The sequence below is a fragment of the Typopeltis vanoorti genome, chromosome 14 (genome assembly GCF_054136105.1).
Source record: "Typopeltis vanoorti isolate ZY-2024b chromosome 14, IOZ_Tvanoo_1.0, whole genome shotgun sequence".
Lineage (NCBI taxonomy): Eukaryota > Metazoa > Arthropoda > Arachnida > Uropygi > Thelyphonidae > Typopeltis > Typopeltis vanoorti.
Window position 1 is genome coordinate 60,618,658 of NC_143562.1, and position 23,501 is coordinate 60,642,158.

Genomic DNA, 23,501 nt, shown 5'->3' on the forward strand with positions numbered 1-23,501 from the left:
ATGGATGTTCAACATAAAAACTTCATATCTATTACGTTGACAGATTGTCAAATCCAACTGCCTTGCGACTAAGCGAACACAATATCAATAGTGGCTTACAAATTGATTCACATTATTGATTACATAATGTTTCAATTTAAATTAATATAACCTTAAGACAAGGTCTCTTTCAAAAAAAGGTCCTACTTTACTTTGCTCAAATTACATTTTTTTTTGTTTCAAATTGCAAGTATAGAACAGTCTACTTTAGCCAAAAGTAGAACTAATAAGAGTCTTGAGGTTAAAGGCAGAGCAGTAAAGATTGAATGCCAAATGAATGCTTCAGAAAAGCAAAATGAATATGTTTCTGATCAAGATCACACTTCAGATATGTTATAAACAAAAATAAAACCACATGGAAGGCTGTGGGAATATCATATTAAAGACTAACTATTAAAGAATATGATATTAAATATACTGAATTGCTAGTGAAATTAAACAAATTAACAAATAGAAATTGAAGGATATAGTAACGAGAATCATTTCAGAATTAGCTAAAATAGTATATATACAATGCATGCAGAAATGATATAGAAATTTGAACAGTTAGCACAAAACTAATTATCATAATATTCAGTCAGCTGCTTTGGCTTCTCATTTGACATAACAAATCTATCTGATCATAAACTAACACTTGATGAATTTATTATTTCACCTAAAGATCCAAATTATGCTTTCACCAAGATAAATATTCTACCTTGAAATCACGATTCATGTAGTAAACAAATCAACCTGCAGGATAATAACATAATTGTTAACAGAGCAGATAAAAGCAGTGCCACTTCAAGTTACATCCAAAAGCTAAATGGAGGCACTTTATGACAGTTTTACATACATTCAGAAAAGATTATGATGAGTATCTGTATTTAAGAGCAACAATGTTATGTATCTGTAAATCTAATATCTTCTTCTTCTTCGAGTGCCATTTCCTATCAGAGGTCGGTGACCACCTTGACAAATTTTGAGCAATCCTCAGCCACTCTGAACAGTCCCTCGGATCCTGTGCCAGTCCACTGTTTTATGTCTGCCAGCCAAGATTTTCTTCATTTTCCTAGTCCTCTTCCATTTATCTTCCCTTTTATAATCAATTGAAGTATCTTATATTTTTCATTACGAAAGTAGGTGACCAAGTTATAGTTTTTCTTCTTTTTATGATATCTAAAAGTTCACGTGATTTCTCCATTTGTTCCAGTACTTCTTGATTGGATGTTTTTGCTGTCCATGGGATTTTTAACATTCATCTATGTAACCATATCTCAAAGGTTTCAAGTTTTTTTTTATCAATGTTATCGTCCAAGTTTCTATACTGTTGTACAGTGTAGAAACTTGGACCTTAAAGAAAGACCATACATAGCATGGTTATGTATGGTTTCTAGGCATGCATACTTTAAGCTCTAACTTTAAATTGCAGTTACACAGTATTGATTTCATCAGGAGAAAAGTTTTTTTTGCCATTTCAATTCTAACTTTTATTTCCTTTTCTGGATTGCATTCTTCATTTAACCAGCATCCAAGATATTTAAATTTTGTCACTCTTTCTATTTGTTTCCCATTTAAAGAAAGTGCTGAATTAAGAACTGGCTTCTTGCTTATGACCATGAATTTAGTTTTCATGATATTTATTCTTAATCCCATTTTTCACTTTCTTTGTTCACTAGTTTGAGAAGATTTTGAAGATCCTGAAGATTGTCATCCAGGAGAGCTGTGTCATCAGCTATTGGATGTTATTGATGATTTCACCATTTACATTGATCCCTTCCTCTCTTCCTTTTAAGATTTTTTTTTTAAATATGTCTTCTGAGTATATGTTAAAAAAGAGAGGCAACAGCACACATCCTTGCCTTACTCCTCTTTTGATGTTAATGGAATATGTAATAATGTCATCAACTCGAACAAATGTCGTTTGGTTCCAATATAAGTTTTCGATGATCCTGATGTCTTTACCATCTAATCCAATTCTTTTTAATAATTCAGTCACTTTAGTGTGTTTGACTTTGTTAAATGCTTTCTCGAAGTCGATGAAACAAATGAATACTTCCTTGTTTTGGTCACTACATTTTTGGAATAAGATTTGAGTACAGAAAACAGCCTCTCCTGTTTCCAAACTGCTTCTAAAGCTGAATTTGAGTATCACTGATGGTATCTTCACATTTTCTGTATATTCTTTTTTTAATTATTTTTGGAAACATTTTGAGAACATGGCTCATTAGTAACTGTGTTAATGATTGGAATTTGCATTATCATGGAAATTATTATGATAAGAGAATGATTTTGTGTTTGTTCAGTTTGGAATTACCAAGCATGTGCAAGAATATCTGTATAAATAAGGCACTAGATAGAAACAAAGATCTGCAAGTTGTCCAACATATGTCATGCAGCCTACAGAGAAGTGTATACAAAAAAGCATGCAGGTAGGTTATTATGTCTGTACATGAATACTAGTAGCATCAGAAACAAAGTGTTAAGTTTATTGCCTTGGCAAATATGTTGAAATCTCAGATTGTACTTGTTAGTGAGATCTGGCTATCAGAGGCAGATATATTAACTGGTATTGAGTGTAAAGGGTACAGTACTTTTAGGAAGGATAGACAAGTGTGTTGTTAATGATACTAGATGATTTAGATGATGAGTTAGAATTGAGACCTATGCCCCACTGCAATACTAGTAATAGTTTTCCATGTGGCAATGAGTTCAAAGCCATCTTTTGTGAGGTGGAGTCTTACAATATCAAATACATAGTGGGGCATTATTACAATCCTAATGTATTGGTTGCTAGTGATGAAGTAATGCATTACCGAATAAAGATGATGGGTTCAAAATGTGCAATCATAATGGAGGACTTTAATTATTCTAGCATTGATTAAGTAGTAGTGAAATCTCATGAGAAAAATGAAATTGAATTTATTGAGCTCTTGGGAGGCAACATCCTCGAGCAGTATGTGACAGAAGGAACTTGAGATTAAAGAGTGTTAGATCTGATTATAGTTCAGAGAGGGGGGGGGGTTTCAGTTAAAGATGTAACTATTCTGCCTTTGATTGGTGACAGTGATCATGCAGTACTGACTTGGGAAGTGGCCAACTTTATGAATGTTCCATTCTGAAAAGGTTACATGCTGAACAACAAAGGGGGAATTATGACCAACTGAGGAGTATGATGTGTTCTGGTGGTGTTGCTATTTGTCGGATAGGAATGATATTGATAGTTCATTGGATGAATTCAAAGAATAAATAGGGTAGAAGTAAAATGGATGTGTAATCTTATCAGATAAGAGATTTGTAAGAAAAAGATGATGCGGAATGAATACTGTGTGCTTAAGAATGATATTAGTTATGAAAATTATAAAGAGCTGGCCAGAAGAGTTACAATGTTGTATGGAAAACCAGTATGAATATGTAAAGAAACTGGATCTTCAAGCTAAAGACAACCCAAAAAGAATTCTATCATTATGCTGCAAGTAAGAGAAAGGATAAACATGAAAGAATAACTGTACTGAATGTAGATGGTATGCACGTGATAGATGCAGAAGAGATTGTTCAGTTAATAAGTGCCCATTTTGCTAAAAGTTATCAACCTGGTATGTGCAACATTGATCTCACTGCTATCTCTTCATTGCATGAAGAAACTCAAGTGTATGATAAAGAGATATTAGAGCTGTTGCACAAATTGAATGAATTCTGCAGTAGGGACTGATGGGATATCAGCACAGATGCTAAAAGTGTTCAGTTGGCTATTCCTTTGACCAGGCTGTATAATTTCAGTGTTGGAGGTAAGATTCCATAGGAGTGGAAAGAAATGTTTTTTATGTAGCTCATGCTAAAGGTCATTTGAAAACCTGTAGTACATTTGATACTATGGATGGGCTAAAGATTTTTCTTTCTATTTTTCATCAATTTTATTTGCATTTTTAAATAATCTGGAAACTCTGCTCTAGAGACTAAACATGGAACTTTTTCAAGCCATTTCAGATCTACAGCAAGTGGGATAGTGGCCTCACATCAGACTATGAAATTCATCTCCTACCTAAAGAGACAATCTCAAACCCCCATGCCCGTGGCAGGATTCAAACCCAAAAGCCTGTTGGTTCAGGGTCAGGTACGTTAACCATTCAGCCAACCAGGTATGGTAATCCCATTGCATTAGGATGGTGCAAAGACTGATATATCCAGCTGTCAACCTGTCAGTATCTCTGAAGTGTCAGTATATCTGCAAAGATTTTGAAAAAGTTGGTCATACCTTACATACAGAAATGGGTTGACAGAGAATCTATACTTTGCAATGAACAGCATGGGTTTACTAATGGAGGGTCATGTTTCACCAACTTTCTCACATTCTGTAATAATGTTACAGTGGAGTTAGACAAGGGAAATGGATACACCATGATACTTTTGGATGTTGCTAAGGCTTTTGACAGAATGCAGCTTGGGAAGACTGTTGCAAAAATTGGAGAATATGCAATTGATTTTAAAATATTAGTATGGATAAGAGGATGACTGACTGACAGATATCAAAAAGTGGTGTATGACACATGTGAGTCAGCAAGGGTTAAGGTAATCAGTAGTGTATTACAAGAATCGTCTGTGGGCCATTGTTATTCAATCTGTACATTAATAACATTGGAAAGGATTTAACAGGAGACATACAGCTATTTGTTGATGCAAAGATAGGCAGGGTGGTCAGGAATGTGGATGATATGCAGCACTTGCAGAATGATTTGAATAGGCTGGAATTGTGGGCATGTGACAATGGCTATCAGTTCAATGTTAGTGCATGTAAAGTCATGCACTTTGGTGTGATGAGATATCCAGTGTCATTATATTGGTGGGATTATACTAGAGGAAACTGATCAGGCTAGGGATCTCATAGTTTTAGTAGTTAGGAAGTTGAAGTTCAAGGCCATATAGCAAAGATTGCAAATACAACTCAGAGGATAATTGCAGTGGGCTTTTTTTTGAATTTATGGACTGCTGCCACTCTCAGACAGGTGATATGATTGAGCCTTACAAACTTCTAAAAGGATCATACAGGATATCAGTAGATTGAATTTTTCATTTTGTAGTGGGGAGGGAAGGACTAGAGAGCATTCATGGATGTTGAGAACAAATGCCATCATGAAGGAGGATGAGAGCTAGGCTTTCTCTTATAGAGTGGTGTGTGGTTGAAATGAATTGCCATTGGAGGTGGTGAGTGCAGGTAGCATGAATGAGTTAAAGAACAGGTATGTATGACAGCTGGTGTGAGTAATATGTCACCTCTATTGATGAATCCCTTACTCTCTAGAGGTCTCTTTTAATAATAATAATTATTACCACTTCCTCTCCTATCCATGGCATTTATTGATTTGATGCTTGGCTGAAATCAGAATTGAAGAACATAGACTACATCAAATACTTACTCTGATAAACAGAACCTTGTATTCCATGTCATCAGTACTAATTGGAACTACAGATACTACATAAAAGCCAACTCAAATTTTATTGTCTTAATGAAATCCTGTGATGTATTAGTGTGCCATTTCCCAGTTTGTTTATTGATTGTGTGCTTGTAAGAATTTTAGGAAGTCATTATCTTGAGCTATCTTTTATTATTATTATTTTAATTTTTAATATGTCCTTAAAGATTTATGAATTGGTTCTAATTTGTTCATATGCATCTCATGTATTTTTACTTTTGACCAAGACTTAGTATTGTAAACACATGAACATAGCAATCACTATTTTAAATGTAGCTTTATTGTTTCTTTACTCTGCTTCTTAATGATTTCTTTGTAACAAGCTGCAAAATATTAGAGTTATTAAATGTTACCATTAAAATTTCTTTTTGCTTTGTATGTTTCAGGGATTTTCTGTCTCACAAGATACTGTTAGCTGTTCAGCAGAAAAAAATAAGCATTTAAAACCTCGTCGACTTCGGGCTCTGGATACGGTGAGAGGGTATGCTTTTTATACATATTCTGTATGCCTAACTGCTGTTTGCTTCTTATCTTGGAATTACAAAAAAATAATCTTTGGTTGGAAGATTTATATTATTTATTTGTAAATAATGTACAGCATGCATACTCTTATAGAAATTATATCAGAAATTTAATTTTGTGTAATGGGACAGTTCAGCATCTTTTCATTCTATAAAAAGTAAATGCTTTCATCAGCTAAGACCAATGACATCACTGTGTTCTATTTTTTAAAATTTGTTGTACACTGGGTATCTGTTTATCATGATTAATTGGAATAAATTTAAAATGTAACAAAAAAAAAAAATCCATGATAAGAGAATTTTAGTTAGCAAACAATGGCTACCATTTTTCCACATCCCCAATAAAATTATCTAAATATTGCTTTATGATGCTGTTATAATGATTTGCATAGATGTTCTAATAAAGAACATATAGGAAAATTCATGATCTTCTCTTTTTCAAGGCTCGATGATCTTGGAAAAAGAAAGATCCTATGTGTTAAAATAAACAAGAACCTATGTGTTAAATAAACACAAGTGAAAATGACACTCTGATTTAAAAAAAGAGAAAAAAATGTAACAATAAATTAAAATTTCTTTTTTGTTTTAAACCTGGTCAAAAAATAAAATATAATTAACATATAAACACAACTACCATTGTATTTTAATAAAACAAATACCAATGAAAAAAACTTTTTTTTTTTTTCTTTGACAAGCTGTTCTGAAACAAACCTCATCTATGGAATCATAGTTCATTAGGGAATAATCCTCACTTTTCAGTGAGCTTGTTCCTTATAAAAGAAAGTCATTTTTATTGGACACAACTATTTGGTCATTTTGTAGTTGTTAGTGTCACAGTTACCATGCTTATTTTCTGGAGAGAGAGAGAGAAAATCAGGGAACTTTCCCACTCTCCTGATCTTGTCATTGTCATGCACCAAATTTTTGGATACTTGATGTTGAGGGGATGCATTCTTAACATTATTCTGAAAGTGGGGAGAAGTTAGCCATATTCTTCATAAAGAAAGACATCTCATTCAGGATAAATGTATATGGCTCACAGTATGACAATCCATTGCTAAACAAACCTTGAATGTGCTATCATGGTCAGGATCATATAAAGACAATAACGATTTCAGTTTGTGACTCATTTTCAATAGTCTCTTTTGGATTTTGTATCATGAGATTTTGCATGTTCTCACCAATTTGGTAGTGTAACTTCATCTGCTGATGCTACTTCCCTGTACCTCATACTGGATTGAAGCCAGTTCTATTCCTAAATGCCTAAACCATCCCTAACTTGCTTTAATTTTGAATGTAGTACCTTGGATATTCTTTTTTCGAAGCAGAAAATGTGGTCTGTGCCTTCTCACAAATCATTGAAATGATGTTATTATCTTTTTCTTTTCTCTTGCCAAGTACTTGTTCAGCAATTTCTTTTCAAGAAGCAGAGAAATTTCTTACCTTAGCTTAACCATTTATAAGCTTTATGCATGTTTTGCAAGTCAGTTGACTAGGTAGCACATCTGTACTCTGAGTGCACCCTCTTGATTGAATGCGTTGTGTGCAACACATGACCAAGAATGTTTTATTGCACCTCTTTTCACTTTGTTGCTACCTTCATGATATATTATCTTGATATATTGCATGAGACTAGATGAAAAACTGAAAAGTTGTTCTATTTCCAATCAGGGTTCTCCCTGATCGGAAATAAAAACAAATTTGTTATACTTAAATACAAAATGTGGTCCAAAATGCCAAAATTTGGTGACATCTTGTAGTTGTTTTGCTCTCCTCATAAGTAGATCTTGTTGCTAACAGGAATTATTATTTCACTCATTTGAATTGAAAGAAAAAAAAATACACCTGAAAAAAAATCGCAGTATGGAAATCTCATAGTAAGTGGTATCACATTAAGTGGACACCCACTATAATATTTTAGTTAATTATAATAGTACTGAGCAGGTGGGGTGGGTAAGGAATGAGTTTTTTGCATGGAGAGGTGGTGGTCAGTGATTGGAATGCATTGCTTGAAAGTGTGGTGAGTGCAGAGACAGTGAATGCATTTAAGACTTAGTGTAATGATCTGTCTGTGGGACAGTGCGACCTCACACAATGAGTCTTTGTGGAGGATATAATGATGATAATAATAGTAATAATTTCACAACAAATGACGTAATCACCCCATTTCCATTACTCACATCGGAAGCTAGATTTATTATTATTACATGGATACTTGACTTTGAAAAAGCATCTGATAAAGTTAAAAGAAGTATTTTATTTAACATATTAAAAGAAAGACAAATACCAAATAATATTCTAAAAGCTATCATAAGTATATATAAAAATAATTAAATACAAATAAGATTAAATTATGAACAATCATATCCGAGAGAGAGAGATAAACCAAAGAGTCCGACAGGGATGTCCTCTTTCAGCAACTCTTTTCACTATTTATCTAAATGAAATGGAATAAAATGGAATAAAAATTCCCATCAAAGTATTAAACTTTCTCCTATTGTGAACTTAAACACTCTCCTTTTTCTGATGATCAAATAATAATTACAAATTCTGAAGATAACTTACAGAAAGATATTTTAAATTTAAATGAAATAGCTAAATATTATGGAATGATAATATCAACAGAAAAATTAAAAATGATGGGCCTTTAAAGGACAAGATCCAATAAGAACTAAAATAGTAATGGATAACAAGATTTCAAAACAGGCAAATTCATTTAACTACCTAAGATGTATGATTACATATGAAAATGAAAAAGATATAAACCTAAAAATTGCGAAATATTTAAAAATAACAAGTATAATTAACTCTATTTTTAAACCCAAGTCTCTGTAGCTCAGCCAGTATAGACGAATCCCTTGAGTTGGAAAGTGGGTTTGATTCCTGTCAGTGACCTGAGGAACCTTTTAGTTTCTTTCAATGGAAGGTGAGATAGCTGGTCTCATATGGAGGTAGGGGATTTTTTCAACTGGAAACTCAGGTTTATCGTCCCCTAGAACAACGTTACGAAATTTCTGTTCTATGTCTGTAGAAGCATGAACACATGCTTCTGTAGACGTAGGAAACCTCCAGGAATAAGGAGTAACCAACCTATTCCATAGGATTTTGGTTCCGAATGCCTACATGGTAAAAAGTATAAGTCTATGCATGAGTGTAAATTAGGATAGGATTTAAACCTAACGTAGTTCCAAAACAAACCATAATAAAAGTATACAATACATTAGTCCTACCAGTCCTATAGTATGGAAGTGAAATCTGGACAATAAAACAAAAAGACAAACAAAGATTAATAACATCTAATGAAGTTTATGAGAAAAACTGTAAAGTATACTCTATTTGATCACAAAAGAAATGAAGAACTTATGAAAGAATTAAACCAAGAATCGGTAATACAAAAAAATTAAAAAATATAAACATAAATGGATGGAACACGTTGAAAGAATGAAAACAGAAAGATTACCAAAACAAGCCTTAAATTACAAACCATTAGGAAAAAGAAAATCAGGATGCCCTCAAAAGAGATTCAGTGATGACTTCTAAGGCTGGAACAGGCCACTCTAGGCCTAAATCCTTGAAAGCATGATGATGATGATTTCATGGAATCAGAAAACTTATCATGGGAGATCCAAACTATCCACCCAGTATCTATCATGACTCTCCTTAAATTCATTGACAGATAAAGCAGCCAATTACATTCAATCACCACTACTCTCCAAGCAAAAAATCTAGTTGTCACACTCTTGCTAACTACACTCTTACTCAATTTCCAGGTCAGTCAGGGCACATTGAATAATTTTTCTCTCAAAGAAGAGTTGTTTTGGAGTTCAAGCAGCTCCATTTGTACTGAGCCTGGCATTTCAGCAGCATTGATGCTGAATGTCATTGAAAATAAATCTAAAGAAGACTATTGGTTACGAAAATCACTAAATCTCTCTTCGAACTCACTTCGCAACACGGCTAATTTTGTAGCGTATTCATCAAGAAATGAACAGTTAGATTCAGTGAGAAGCTGAAAATGAGTTAAGTCTTTTTTTGTGAGTTGTGCCTCCCAAAGTTTGAGCTTTACCACAAAAGCTTTGATGTAATCAAACAGAGTGTGCACCAGTTGATCTTTGGATTGTAGCCACATATTTAGGTCATTCATATGCAACGAGATGTCAGTCACAAAGGCAAAGTCTGTCATCCACTTCGGATCGTTAAATTCCGCAATCGGATTCCCCTCAGTTTGCTTGAACTGCTGTATTTCGCTCCTTATGTCGAAGACTTTTAAGAACCATCCTCAACTCTGCTCAACCAACGCACATCACTATAATAAACCACATCGCCGTGATCCACTTCACACTCTTGGGTCAAAAACTCTTGGAATTGATGATGATTCAATCCCCTTGCCCTAATAATGTTGATGACAGTTACAATAACTTTCATGACATCCTCAAATCCAATCATTTTTGCACACAAATTCTCCTGGTGGATTAAACAGTGGATCTTTTCCACTGCTTAACGAAATCTTTTCCTTCTAGTTCCGGTTCTTTCCATAGCAGCGCAACAAACCCTTGGTTCTTTCCCACCATAGCAAGGGCACCATCAGTTACCACACCCTCGAGGTTGGTTAAGCTGAGGTCGAAACACTGGAGTGTTTTCTTGGCTGCTTCAAGAATATCATTGCCTTTCATCATTCCCTTCATAGCGTATAGCAGTTCTTCTGTCACATTGAATTGTTGATCAATACCATGGACAAAGATAGCCAGTTGTGCTGTATCCTTCACATTTGTGCTCTCATCTAAAGCAAGTGAATATGATGTAAATTTGGACGACCGTGGTTTTAAAGTTCCTTCAATGTCATTGGCAAATTCTTCGACACATTGTGCTACAGTTACTCCAGACAAACTTGGTTTTTTAAACACTTCCTTATTATTTCGGCACAGAATATCCCCAGCAGCGATGAGACATTCTTTCACAAACTTGCTGTCCAAGAAGGCTTTTGATTTTTTAGCAGATTTTTCAGCTATTACAAACTTACTTTGATGCATGCTTTGCTCTCTTTCCTTTGCCTTTTAAACATACCCGCTGGCATTTTAAATCAATTTGGAGACGGTTCACTTTGTCCAAGTGAAGCTTCCCTTGAAGGTGATCGAAATTCGACGCATGTTTTGTCTCATAGTGTCGTTTTATATTGTATTCTTTTGATACTGACACTGACTCGCAACAAATTAAACACACTGGCTTATCGTTGATTGGCACAAAAAAAATACAAATTGGTCCACTTTTCATTAAAAACCCAACAAGAAGCACTTCATTTATGCTTTTTACTCGTAGACGTCATAGTGATGGAAGGTGAACACAAAAAATTATCCAAAATGGCTGTGTAACGGTTATTATCCACTGAATATGTCTCACACTAATGAAAAAAGTCTGGCAATATAAAACTACAATAGGCTATGGCTGACACAACGAATCTGCGTGCACTTATACACGAATATCACACTGTTCATGACTGACTGACTGTGGATGAGATCCTCTTGTATTTACATGAAAATAATGAAGTATCGAGAACCTTCAAGATGTATCTGGAAGGCACTAGACAGCGCACTCGAACAAACTACTGCTTCAGCCATCTACCTGCGACATTAGTACTAGCACTTAAGTACCTCTTAGCACTGGTAGATGGCCGAAGAAATCTATTTAATATTTATTTTTATAGGATTTTATGTAAAGTATCAAATGCACAGCATTCCCCTTGTGAATCTGGAAAGCATCTTACAATTCTTAATACCACAGTATAGCTTAGTGGCCCACAGGCTTCATTGAAATTATTTTTTATTTATAATCGCGTTTTAATGTTAAGTAGTTATTTTTTCAAAATGGCCAGCGGTCCACGGCAAAGAGCTCTGCGGGCCATACGTTGAAGACCCTAGTGTAAGTGAACTGATTTTATTTTCTAAATTTATGCTCACACAAGAAATTACGTAATAATTGACAGAGACTTTATGCAGTAGAACTCTAGGTGATACTATTAGCATATTTTATTGTTAATTAATTTAGACTTTAAATCTAAAAGGCAGATTGCTGCCAAAATGCATTAAGCATTGAGTCAATTTGTGTTATGTTACTGAAGGTGTGTAAATATTAAGAAACCTGGTCGTTTGTGTTATATAGTTGTTAATTAAATTGTTAAATGTTAACCATTGAATCTTTTCTGCATATAAGGTGCACCTCAATGCCAAGAACAGCAAGAGTAGTCCTTAAAATTAATTGGGGTATGAACTTTGTGTTCCTATTACTTATCCCACTACTGAGCGATGTCCAACTCCTATAAGGGTCATAACAAAGAGTACCAAAAGTATCCATGAATCTAAGGGGATATTACAATGCACGTATATTAAGCAGAGGCATTAAGAACAAGGGTGAGGAGTTTTTTTTATTATTGGAAGAAGATGGAGAGAACAGGACAGTGGGGAAAGGGTATTGCTAATGATTAGAAGAATTACAACCAGCAGGAGTTTAAATTCAGCATTCAGCATAAAGTATGGTTGACAGAGGTAGTGCATTTCAGTCCATCTTATGTGAAATTGGAGCCAACAAGATGGAAATTGAGAGCCAACACTGCTTGGAAAGAAGTCAGTGGACACTCCCATGGATAAGGCGCATTGTATTATGTAACAAGTCTCGTGTTTGCAGCTGGCATAAAGTGGTAGAATATGATGCTCTCAAGTCAGTGCAACTGTGTCTAGGTGAAATAGCTGCAAGAAAGGTGCTGACAGAGTTTGAAAGAAGCATTGTGATAGGATGCCATATTGCAGGCCTATCTGTTCAGCAAATTATTGACAAATTGGGCCATCCCAGGTCAACAATCAGTGCTACCTACAGTGGACGACCCACTACACTCACTGGATGTGAATAGGGTGCTATGAAGGATAATATATAAAAACTACCATTCATTAGCTGACAAATTGAATGCAGAATTCCAGGCATTGACTGGAATGCAAATCTGCACAAAAAATTCAGAACCAAACCCACAACATGAGTTTCCATGGTAGGACTGCAATATTCCAGCCCCACACTATCTGAACCAACATGTAGTGTCATATTCAGGGGTGAAAAGAGCGCGTACAGTGGGACTTGGAAGTTTGGAAAGCTGTATTATGGAGCAACAAATCACACTACATCCTCTACTGAGCAGATGGATGGTATGGGTGTGGCAGATATATGGTGAACGTTTCTTACTAGAGTGTCTACCCCCCCCCCCCCCCCCAACTATGAAATTCAGAGATTCAGAGGTGATGATATGGTCCTGTTTTTCTGGCTTGGCCTGACCTGTGTTTGTGAAGCCATGAACATTGAACTCCGAGATGTATCTTAAGATTCTGGACAATGCAATGCTTCCTACTTTGTGGTGTTTCTACAGAACTGACCTTGTCTCTTTCAGCAAGACATACACTGTATCATAAAGTTGCTGCAGTAACTGCATGGCTTGTGGACATGAACTTTACCACACTTGACTGGCCTTCACAGAGCCCTGATCTCAACCCTATTGAACATCTGGGGGATGAACTGAAGTGTCAGGTGAGGTTAAGGGATACTACCCCACAGCAGTCCAGGACCTCATTACATGCCCACAGGAAGAATGGCCCAAAATTTCCATTGATATCACTATCATACACTTGTGGAAGTATGCCCATAGATTGCTGCAGTCATCACAGTGAAAGGTGGTCCTACATCTTATTGAGGTGGGCACCATGGCTGTTTGTTCCTCACACTATGGTGTCCATTGACTTCTCTCCAGTGTGTATATATATATATATATATTTGTTTGATTATATATTTGTTTGTTACTATAGGCCAGGAATACAAATGAAGATCTCTAAGTACTATTTAAAGCAAAGTTTGTGTAAATAGCACCATCTCTCTTTCTCTCTCATGCACTCGCTCTATCACTCACTCACTCACTCACTCACTCACTCACACACACACACACACACACACACACACACACACACACACACACACACACACACACACACACACACACATTTTAAATCATTTTCTCATATGTATGACAGTAGCTACAGAATAGGCAAAAACCGGATGCTTGCTGCTCTTCAGAACTAATTCAGCTTCAAACTTAGTAAAACAACTTCTTGTCTTCTTCTTTCATTCAATTCATCCCTGTTTTTTGGAACAGTGTTTCTCATGCCATATTCCTTAAGGAATTCCTGATCTCTAACTCTTCAGGTACACTACCAGGTTACTTTTCTTTCTCGCAACTGCTTACCTAGATGTGCCACTGTTGTGTTACATATTTTATATGGAATTGATGCAAGAAAAAAATATAAATATATAATAGAATCACTATGGATGAATGGATTTTTAATGATATTTAAACAGTTTTACTAAAATTTATTGAAAAGATTTCAATTTTGATTTAAAGTGAACAATTTAAGTCAGAGTTAAATATGAAATATATAATGAAATATATATCTTGGTGTGATTCCTTGGATCATCTCTATACTGGCTCTGTAAAAATAAATTAATCCAAAAATACTGGATGTCTTAACTATATTCTTGATATGTATCCTCCATGGGTATACAGGTTATTATGATATTGCTTCAATTTTCCTCCAAATTAATTTGTAATAAAGATTAATGACAACTTAATCATTCTGTAACTTTTTTGAACTTATAATTAAATGCCTCATATGCAATCTTGCAGACTTATTTATTAACTAAAAATTGTTTTCATTTTTCAGCATAGCAATTGTTATTATGATCTTTGTTAATTATGGTGGAGGAGAATACTCCTTTTTCCATCATGCACCATGGAATGGATTAACTGTAGCTGACCTTGTTTTCCCATGGTTTGTGTACTTTTTTAAATTTGTGTTGATTTTAATAAATTTAATGATTTAATACATCATATAAAAGCTTGAATTATTTTGGATTTGTATTATGTCTGCATATACTACACCAATTTATTTAAAGTGAACGCTTGAAGCCAGAGTTAAATATGAAATATATATATCTTAGTGTGAATCCTATGTACTGGCTCTGTAAAAATTTAAAATTAAATAAAATTTAAAATTTTATTTAAAGTTTAAAAACTCCACTTTAAATTAAATTAATAGTTTGGAGTGACTTTCATTAGACAGTGACACATCTATAATGAAAATTTAAGAATAAAAAAAGCTTATTATTCTATTTTGTGTCCAGTTTCTTGTGTAAACATATAATACTTGATTTCAGTACTATGAATTTTATTACAACTAACATTTCAGTGCAACAAATGAAATGTGATTTATCTTGTTATTAACTTACTATCACTTATCCTCCCCATCCCTCCTTCCCAAAAAAATCACTAGCTAAATAGGCCTATCAGGGGCATAAAATGCACAACATCCATCCCCTCTATGCTAACCCCCACCTTCTTGTGGTTTGGCCTGTTTCCAAAAAAAAGGGGGGGGGGGAGGCTGGCATACCCAGCAAGCATTCCTGCTGCAAAAGGTATAACGTGCTAATTGAAAGAAATATCCACTGGACTCACTATGTGGGAGTAGATAACCTTCAGTGCCTGGTGAAGCAATACCACGCTGCTTCTTGGAGTTCTGAAGTGGCCAGTGTCATGTTTGGTCTCCAGAGTAAGGATTCCAGCTTCTACATCCCCCCCTCTTACCCATGCAGTGTGAATGATATCTTTCAAGGGCATGAAGACTTAGAACCCACTATTATTATTTCATTATTCTATACTCTACCATTCTGCTCATCATCTGCGTATCTTAACCATATAGAAGGTTTGAGAATAGCATCTTTCTGAGTGAAGTAACCAGAATGAATATTAAAATTAAAAAGATCAGTGATATCTAGAGTGAAAACATGTTTAAGTAAATTTAAAGTTTCAGAAAGAGGGATATTGGTAAAAAGGGAGATACATCAAAGCTAATCATGATATCATTATTGTCTAAAACTAAATTTTGGATTAACGATTTGAAATGAGTGGAAATTTAATATAGGAAGAAGAATGACTTGTAAGTGGAGTTAAGGATTTAGCTAATTATTTGGCTAACTTAAAAGAGGGAGAGTCAGTAGTATCTACTGTGAGATGGAGACGGTTAGATTACTGAGTTTTTGAATTGTAGGCAATCCATGTATGAGGAGGGGGAAGAAGAAACTAAATGGTTTGAGCCTTTATTTAGAGAAGCTGTTTAGGAATTGCATCCAGAGGTAGCTAGATAGCATGAGTTTGTTAAATATAGATTTACTTTGGCAGTCTGCTCATTTTCTGTAATAGTGGCAATAGAATTAGATATGATTTATGATACTTCTGGATTTTTCCAAGGAATTTGGCAGAATTCCATATGTAAGGTTGCTATGCAAACTCAGAGGATAGATTAGCAAAATAAACATGTGCTATGGATTGGAGCATGTCTGACCTGATAGGTAGCAGAAAACAGTATTTAATAGTGCTAAGTCTGTGAGGAAGAATGTGTCCGGTGAGGTGGTGTGCCACAGGATTTTGCACTTAAGTCATTTTTCTTTAACTTACATATTAATGATACTGGAGGTCATGGCATATCCAGTTATTTGCTGATGTTGCTAAGTTATTATTATTATACAGGCACCTCCATGGAGTCTGAAGACTTATTGAGGGAGACCCAATCTATCATAGCTCTCCTTGAACCCATTAACAGAAAAAGCACTCACAACTGACTCTGGCAATCAATTCCACTCATTCATGACTCTCCAAGCAAAAAATCTAGTCCTCACACCCCTACTAACCACATCTTTATTCAACTTCCAGGGATTACCCCTTGTTCTGGTTCCAGCCAAGTGGTGAAACATTTCCCCTGCATCTATCTGTCAAAACCCTTTAAGCAACTTAAATGTTTCTGTCATATTCCCTCTTTTTCTCCTATCAACCAACTTCTGCAATTCATACATCTTCAATTTATCCTCATAGGTAACATTCCACAGGCTACTCACCATCTTGGTCACTTGCCTCTAAATCCTGTCCACCGCTTCCACATCCCCAAGAAACCCAGGCAACCAGACTTGAGCACAGTAACCCAGATGTGGGCATATCAAGGCCTTATAAAGTCAATTGCCAAGTAATCTTATGGACTACCTTAGCAACATGTCCTCTAAACTTTAACCCTCTGTCTACCACCACTCCTAAATCTCCGGTTTCATCTATTTCCTTTAGTACAGTCATCAATGTGATAAACTGCTTGTAATCTATTTATCCGAAAATACATAACTTTACATTTCTCGACATTAAACTGATACCCATTATCTTTTGCTCATACAGCCTATTTAAATCATCCTGCAAGCTCTCCACATCACCTTGATTAACTCTTACTATCCTAATTTCGCATCATCAGCAAACGACTGAATATTTCCTTTCAAGTGATTTCCTATATCATTTATGTACCAATTAAACAGCAATGGACGCAGCATTGAACCTTGTGCTGCAAGGTTCAATGCTGCAACCACACCACCTGTTTTTGCCTTGATTCTGCCCCTCCATATACCACTTTTTGAAATCTGTCCAGCAGCCACTCTTTTATCCACTTAACCAGTATCTTATCCATCCTCATTCATTCTAACTTGCATAACAGAGTTCCATGTGGTATTAAAATGCATTTGCAAAATTTAGCAGAATCATCGTGAAACCAAACTTAGCTCTTACTCTATTATAAAAAGTTACTAAATTACTAAGGCATAACCGACCCTTCACAAAGCCATATTGACCCTCATACAGTATCATATTTTTATCTACCCATTCTTGAATTCTCTTTTTTACCAATTTTTCTAGTGCTTTTACCACCAAGTCTGAGATACTAATTGGTCTGTAATTTGCTACTGCAGTCTTGGAACCTCCCTTATGCAAGGGAATTATTTTCCCTCTTTCCACTCCCTTGAAATTCTGCCAGAGCAGAGACTTAAATTATAGAGCCTAGTCAAAGGCATTGCCAGTTTCCTTGCATATTCTCACAAAACCCTAGCTGATATCCCATCTAATCCTACAGCTGTATTTATATTGAGAATCTGCAAATCCTTAGAAATTAGAATTCATCCACCTCTGTTCCCACATTAGTGTCTCTCACATAGATTAAAGCAGTAACCTCACTAGGATGATATATCCTTGCAAAGTGGTCACTCAGTAACACAACTATTTTATCTGTTTGTGTCTCCTCATGATGATCATTACTCATTAAGGTTAATCTTCCATAGTCATTCTTCCTCTTACTTGCCACATAACAAAAGTACTCTTTGGGATTTCCTTTGGCCTGCTCGGCTAGATTCTTCTCATAATCTGATTTTGCCTTCTTTGCCATGCTGGTCACCTTTCTTTCCTGAGCCTTGTACTGTTCATGGGTTTGCTGGTTACCTTTAAGCACAAGTTGTCTTCCACAACTTGTGCTTAATGATATTACTCATCAATCTAACTCCTACCTGATTAACCCTTACTCTATGTATACAATTTAATATTGCTTTCTGTAGATGAAAACTATATCCAGTGGTGAGCTATAAGGGGCTCGCGCGAGCCCTTTGTTAAATTTTTTTCAAATTTGCGAGCCCTTGGTTCTTTTTGTTTAATAATCTTGTAAAACTAGAAAATACCACCGTGGAATGTATACATGCTACTATAATTGCTACTTTAAATTCACATGGATTTTCTGATAAATCATTTCATTGCATTTTGTTCTGATGGAGCTAGTGTAATGTTAGGAAACAAATCAGGTGTTGCAATCAGACTTCTACAAAAATTTCCCAACGTTGTGATTTGGCATTACGCTCATCGTTTACGCTTAGCATTAGACGATTAGATAAAAAACATTAAAGAAATAAATCATTTTGAAATATTTATGGATAAATTATATGCTTTTTATCATCAATCACCAAAAAAATCAACAAGAATTAAATAATTGCAAAAGACCTTGGTATTGAAATTTTAAAGATTGGCTGTGTGTTTGGATCATGATGGGCAGCTTGCAGTTTACAAACAGCTCTTGCTTTATGGAAAAATTACCCAGCTTTATGCAAGCATTTTGCATCGAACGTTAAATATAAGGGCTTTTTGAACCGACTTCTCAATTTGGAATTTTTAAAAGATCTGACATTAATGATTGATATCCTATAGGAATGATCAGAAGCTTTACAAAGTCACAATATAAGTACTATAAGGGCTAAATTATGCCTTTTTTTTTTTTTTTTGTTTGACGATGCGAGCCCTTTGTTAAAATTTCCATAGCTCACCACTGACTATATCCCATGCTATACTAATATCCGTACCCTGCAATGTTTTATGTGATGATACAGATTTAAGCTTCTTCCTAAGCATGTCATGATCACCTGCCTTGTAGTTCCACATATATCCCTTCTTGACAGAATATTTCTCATGTTGTACAATCTCCCAAGTCAAGAACACGTGATCATTTTCACCAGTTGGAAGCAATGTGGTCACCTTGGTCAATAGCTCTTCTGATCCTGTGACCTGGTCCAATACCCTCCTATCCCTAGTCCCCCTCCATCACATGCTGCCTTAAGTAATTATCTCTTAGTAGATGTATAAATTCTATTTCCTTCCTGCCATGTGATCTTTCTTCCTTCCAGTCCATATCTCTGTGGTTGAAGTTATCTGTAATAATCACTCGACCTGTACTCATTGTACTAATTTGCCAATGCATGTCTTCCAGATCATCTGTGGAACTCCCTGGACTATAGCAACAACCAACTATATATTTTGTCTTACTGGCCTTAGTCTCACACTAGATTGTTTCAAATGAACAGCCACCCTCCTACCTGTTTCCTATTCTTTTTGGCTGCAATTCATCTGCTATCATCAGCAGTACTCCTCTCCCCATCCTGTCTTCTCTATTCCCTGAAAATACTAAACCCTTCACATTCTCTCCCTGTAACTACATCATCTGCTGTTAGCCAAGTCTCACTAATAACTGGCGAGGTTGCACTAACCTATGCCAGAAACTCCTCCCGCTTGTCCCTGATACTTCTGGCATTAGTATATAGAAACTGTAGTATCCGTTTAATTCACCATCCACATTTACTTCCTGAATTGACTACCCTATTTGATATTTTTGCTTGTGAGACTAGATTCCACACTTTTTCATTCTTACACTCACTCACTCACCTCACAGAATCTCACTTGTTTCCACCCTTATTGCTTAAGCTTTCCTGAATTTGTGCTTCAGCATGCTCAGTGAACAAAACTCTCCCTCTCTCCAGACACCTAATACCAAAAACATCAAATCCTTCTTCTTTCCCTGAAACACAGACCACAGATAAACAAATCCTACATCATTTCTTCTGCACAATCTATATGTAGATTCTGCATCAGCTACTAACCCCTCCTTCTCCTCTGTTCGCCTCTATCATAGCATGGTAGGAGACTGACAATCTTTACCTTCTTGCTCTTCAGTTTTACCTCTTTTAACAACTTCTTTACATTCTCCTTCATAGAATACTTCTCACCCCCCAAATCATTTGTACTAACCAAGACAATCATTTCCTTCAACTTACCTTTTTTGCATCCGGATGCCATGGCTAATGACACTCATGAAATTTTGCACCCAGGAAAACTGGATTTTTCACACTTTCATTAAGATTTCCCATGATTATTGAGTCTCCATACATAATTTTCTCCTTAACATGTTTTTCTTTTTGTTCAGTTGGTCTTTATTATTCCTTCGGACCACCTGCTTCTTTCTCTTTTCAGTCCTACTAATCTCTTGCAGCTTTTGAAATTTTTCGATTTCACACTTTTTCCTATAAGGACAACATTTAAATGCACTATTTCTTTATTAATGTCCATTTCGTTCTCCTCTATTTCCACTATTAGTATTTGCTGCATTCTGGTCACCTAACAGACACTCACTTTTGAAACTCTTAATACATACTCTCTTTCTCTCTCTCTTTCTCTCTCCAGTTTCAGTTTCTTTCCACATATTCTTAATTTTTTTTTAATCACTGTATTTCACACACCCTGCACTCAATAAAATCCTGCAAATTCAAATCGCCAGACAACGTGATCTTTGCTGCCCTTGTTCTTCGCATTGGTGCCATACTGATAATATCACAATAAAAATGTTATAAATACACTATATTGTAAAAAAATGAAAATCTACACTAATACACTATAATACACTAATTTTCTAATGAAAAACAAAACAGATAAAAATCACGAATTTTACACGAGCGCTAAATTACACGACCACTCACAATATAACCTCGAACTTGATCCCAATTAGAGCAGTAAGGAACATTGCTGATTTGGAATTCCTGCAGGTTGAACAGATTGGTTATACAAACATATGACAATGAAAGTCAGTTTGTTGTTGCTAAGTAAGTTGTAAGACTTGAATTTTAAATGGAGGACATTGCAGGCAGATAGTTATATTAATGGGAATTTGTTGGATATAGCCAATGATGATAGCGACTTAGGGATTATTTGGACATTGGGTTAAGATTTAGGAGACAGTGCTAAGATGAACATTGCATCAAATAATATTGACGTTCAATAGAACACTAATGTGTAGGCATAAGGATATTATTCTCTCACTTTATGAGGCTTTGATAAGATCACATGTGGATTACTGTGTGCAGATATAGTCACTCGAGTCACTTCAGATATTTGAATATATACTAAATTCATCATCAAAGAACAAGATCAATAATCAGAGAAACTAACAAATTTAGTTTAATCCTTTATCCAAGTGTAAGGATCTGGTTCCCACTGACGAGACCTCAATAAAGGTAGAAAATGGTCTGGGTAGTGGCCCTTCCCTTAATGCATAGCATTATACATGTCCGCAAGGAGATGTGCTTTGCATTATGGGAGATACTAAGTAGTGACGAAAGCTTGGTCCACCTTTACCACGAGTTGCCTCAGTCCTAAAGATACTTCAGGTGCAAGTTTTACACTTGCATAAAGGATTAATCTAAATTTATTAGTCTAACCAAGTGGGAAAAAACTTCCAACATCTTTCTCTAAATCCAGAGTAATTTAATAATAAGGTGAGACACCTTTTGGCAACTCATATAGGTAAATATGAACTCCATCACTTCCACCTTAGTATCACCACCTCTGGGTCTGGCTCCCATTGACGAGACCTCAATAAAGGTCGAAACCGGTCTGGGTAGTGGCCATTCCCTTAATGCATGTTTGCAAGGAGATGTGTTTTGCATTATGGGAGATACTAAGACAAGTAGTGTTGAGAGCTTGGTCCACCTTTACCACGAGTTGCCTCAGTCCTGAAGATACTTCAGGTACAAACTTTGTTTGCTTACACTTGGATAAAGGATTAAACTAAATTTGTTATAGTCTAACCAAGTGGGAGAAAACTTCCAAACTCAGAGAAACCTCTTTTTATGAAAAAAAGATTGTGCTGATTATTGATCCTGTCATCAGAATATTTTTCATGTGATATTACTGTTAACTTAAAAGGTAATTTCTTTATAACAGTTGTGATAAAAGTATAAATCTTAGCAATGCATGGAATTGATTTATAGTTATATGAAGTTTCTATTCTTGAAAGAACTAATTAAAATAGAATTTCACATCATATAGGTTCATTTGGATTATGGGTGTATCTATGGCCCTTTCGTTGCGTTCTCTATTAAGAAAATCTGTACCACGTACAAAGATATTTAAGAAAATAGTAAAACGTTCGGTAATACTCTTCTCTCTTGGTATTATGCTCAATACGTTTGATGGCCGTAAGTAACATTTTTTTTTTGTTTTATTATATTTTATGTAATTGTTAACGTAATAATTATTCTTTTCTTCTTTTTGATATTTTAGTGTTGTAGCATATTATTAAGGTATGTATCTCTTGCTCTGTAGTGCACCTGCATTTGATTCTATCGTATCCTAATTCAAAGAAGACATTCCTCGTGCTATTCATTGCTAAATGTTAAAGATACCAAGCTATTTTAAACCTGGTTTTACTCCATTTCCCAAGTAAGCAAACAGACAAATAAGTCAAGTTTGCGCCTGCACGTAATGCAAGTCTAGCTGACCCTGCAGGTAGTGCAAGACCAAGTAACTCACGGTAAAAGTAGAATAAGCTCTGATTACTAATCTTAATATTTACCCATAATGCAAGGCACATCTCCTGGAGGAGATATATGATGCTTTGTATTAAAGGCAAGGGGCCACTACCCAGACTGGTTTCGACCTTTATTGAGGTCTCATCAGTGGGAGCCAGGCTAGAAATACCAAGATTTTAGTAATACAGAGCTTATAAGTATTTTACCAGAACAAGTTACCATAAGGTGTTTTAACCTTATTAAATTTATTTTAACCTTATTATTAAAAATTAAATTTTAATAAGGTTAAAACACCTTATGGTAACTTGTTCTGGTAAAATACTTATAAGCTCTGTATTACTAAAATCTTGGTATTTCTAGCCTGGCTCCCACTGATGAGATCTCAATAAAGGTTGAAACCGGTCTGGGTAATGGCCCCTTGCCTTTAATA

General features: G+C 35.3%; 1 protein-coding gene across 1 annotated transcript in view; it reads left to right on the plus strand.

Moving 5' to 3' along the window:
- Hgsnat (Heparan-alpha-glucosaminide N-acetyltransferase) overlaps positions 1-23,501 on the plus strand; it is a 267,748-nt gene that overhangs the window by 159,672 nt on the left and 84,575 nt on the right. The window contains exons 7-9 of the mRNA XM_090403589.1: positions 5,876-5,970; positions 14,758-14,865; positions 22,590-22,738. Coding sequence (XP_090259715.1) covers positions 5,876-5,970; positions 14,758-14,865; positions 22,590-22,738 — 352 coding nt within the window. The remainder of the gene's footprint in view (positions 1-5,875; positions 5,971-14,757; positions 14,866-22,589; positions 22,739-23,501) is intronic.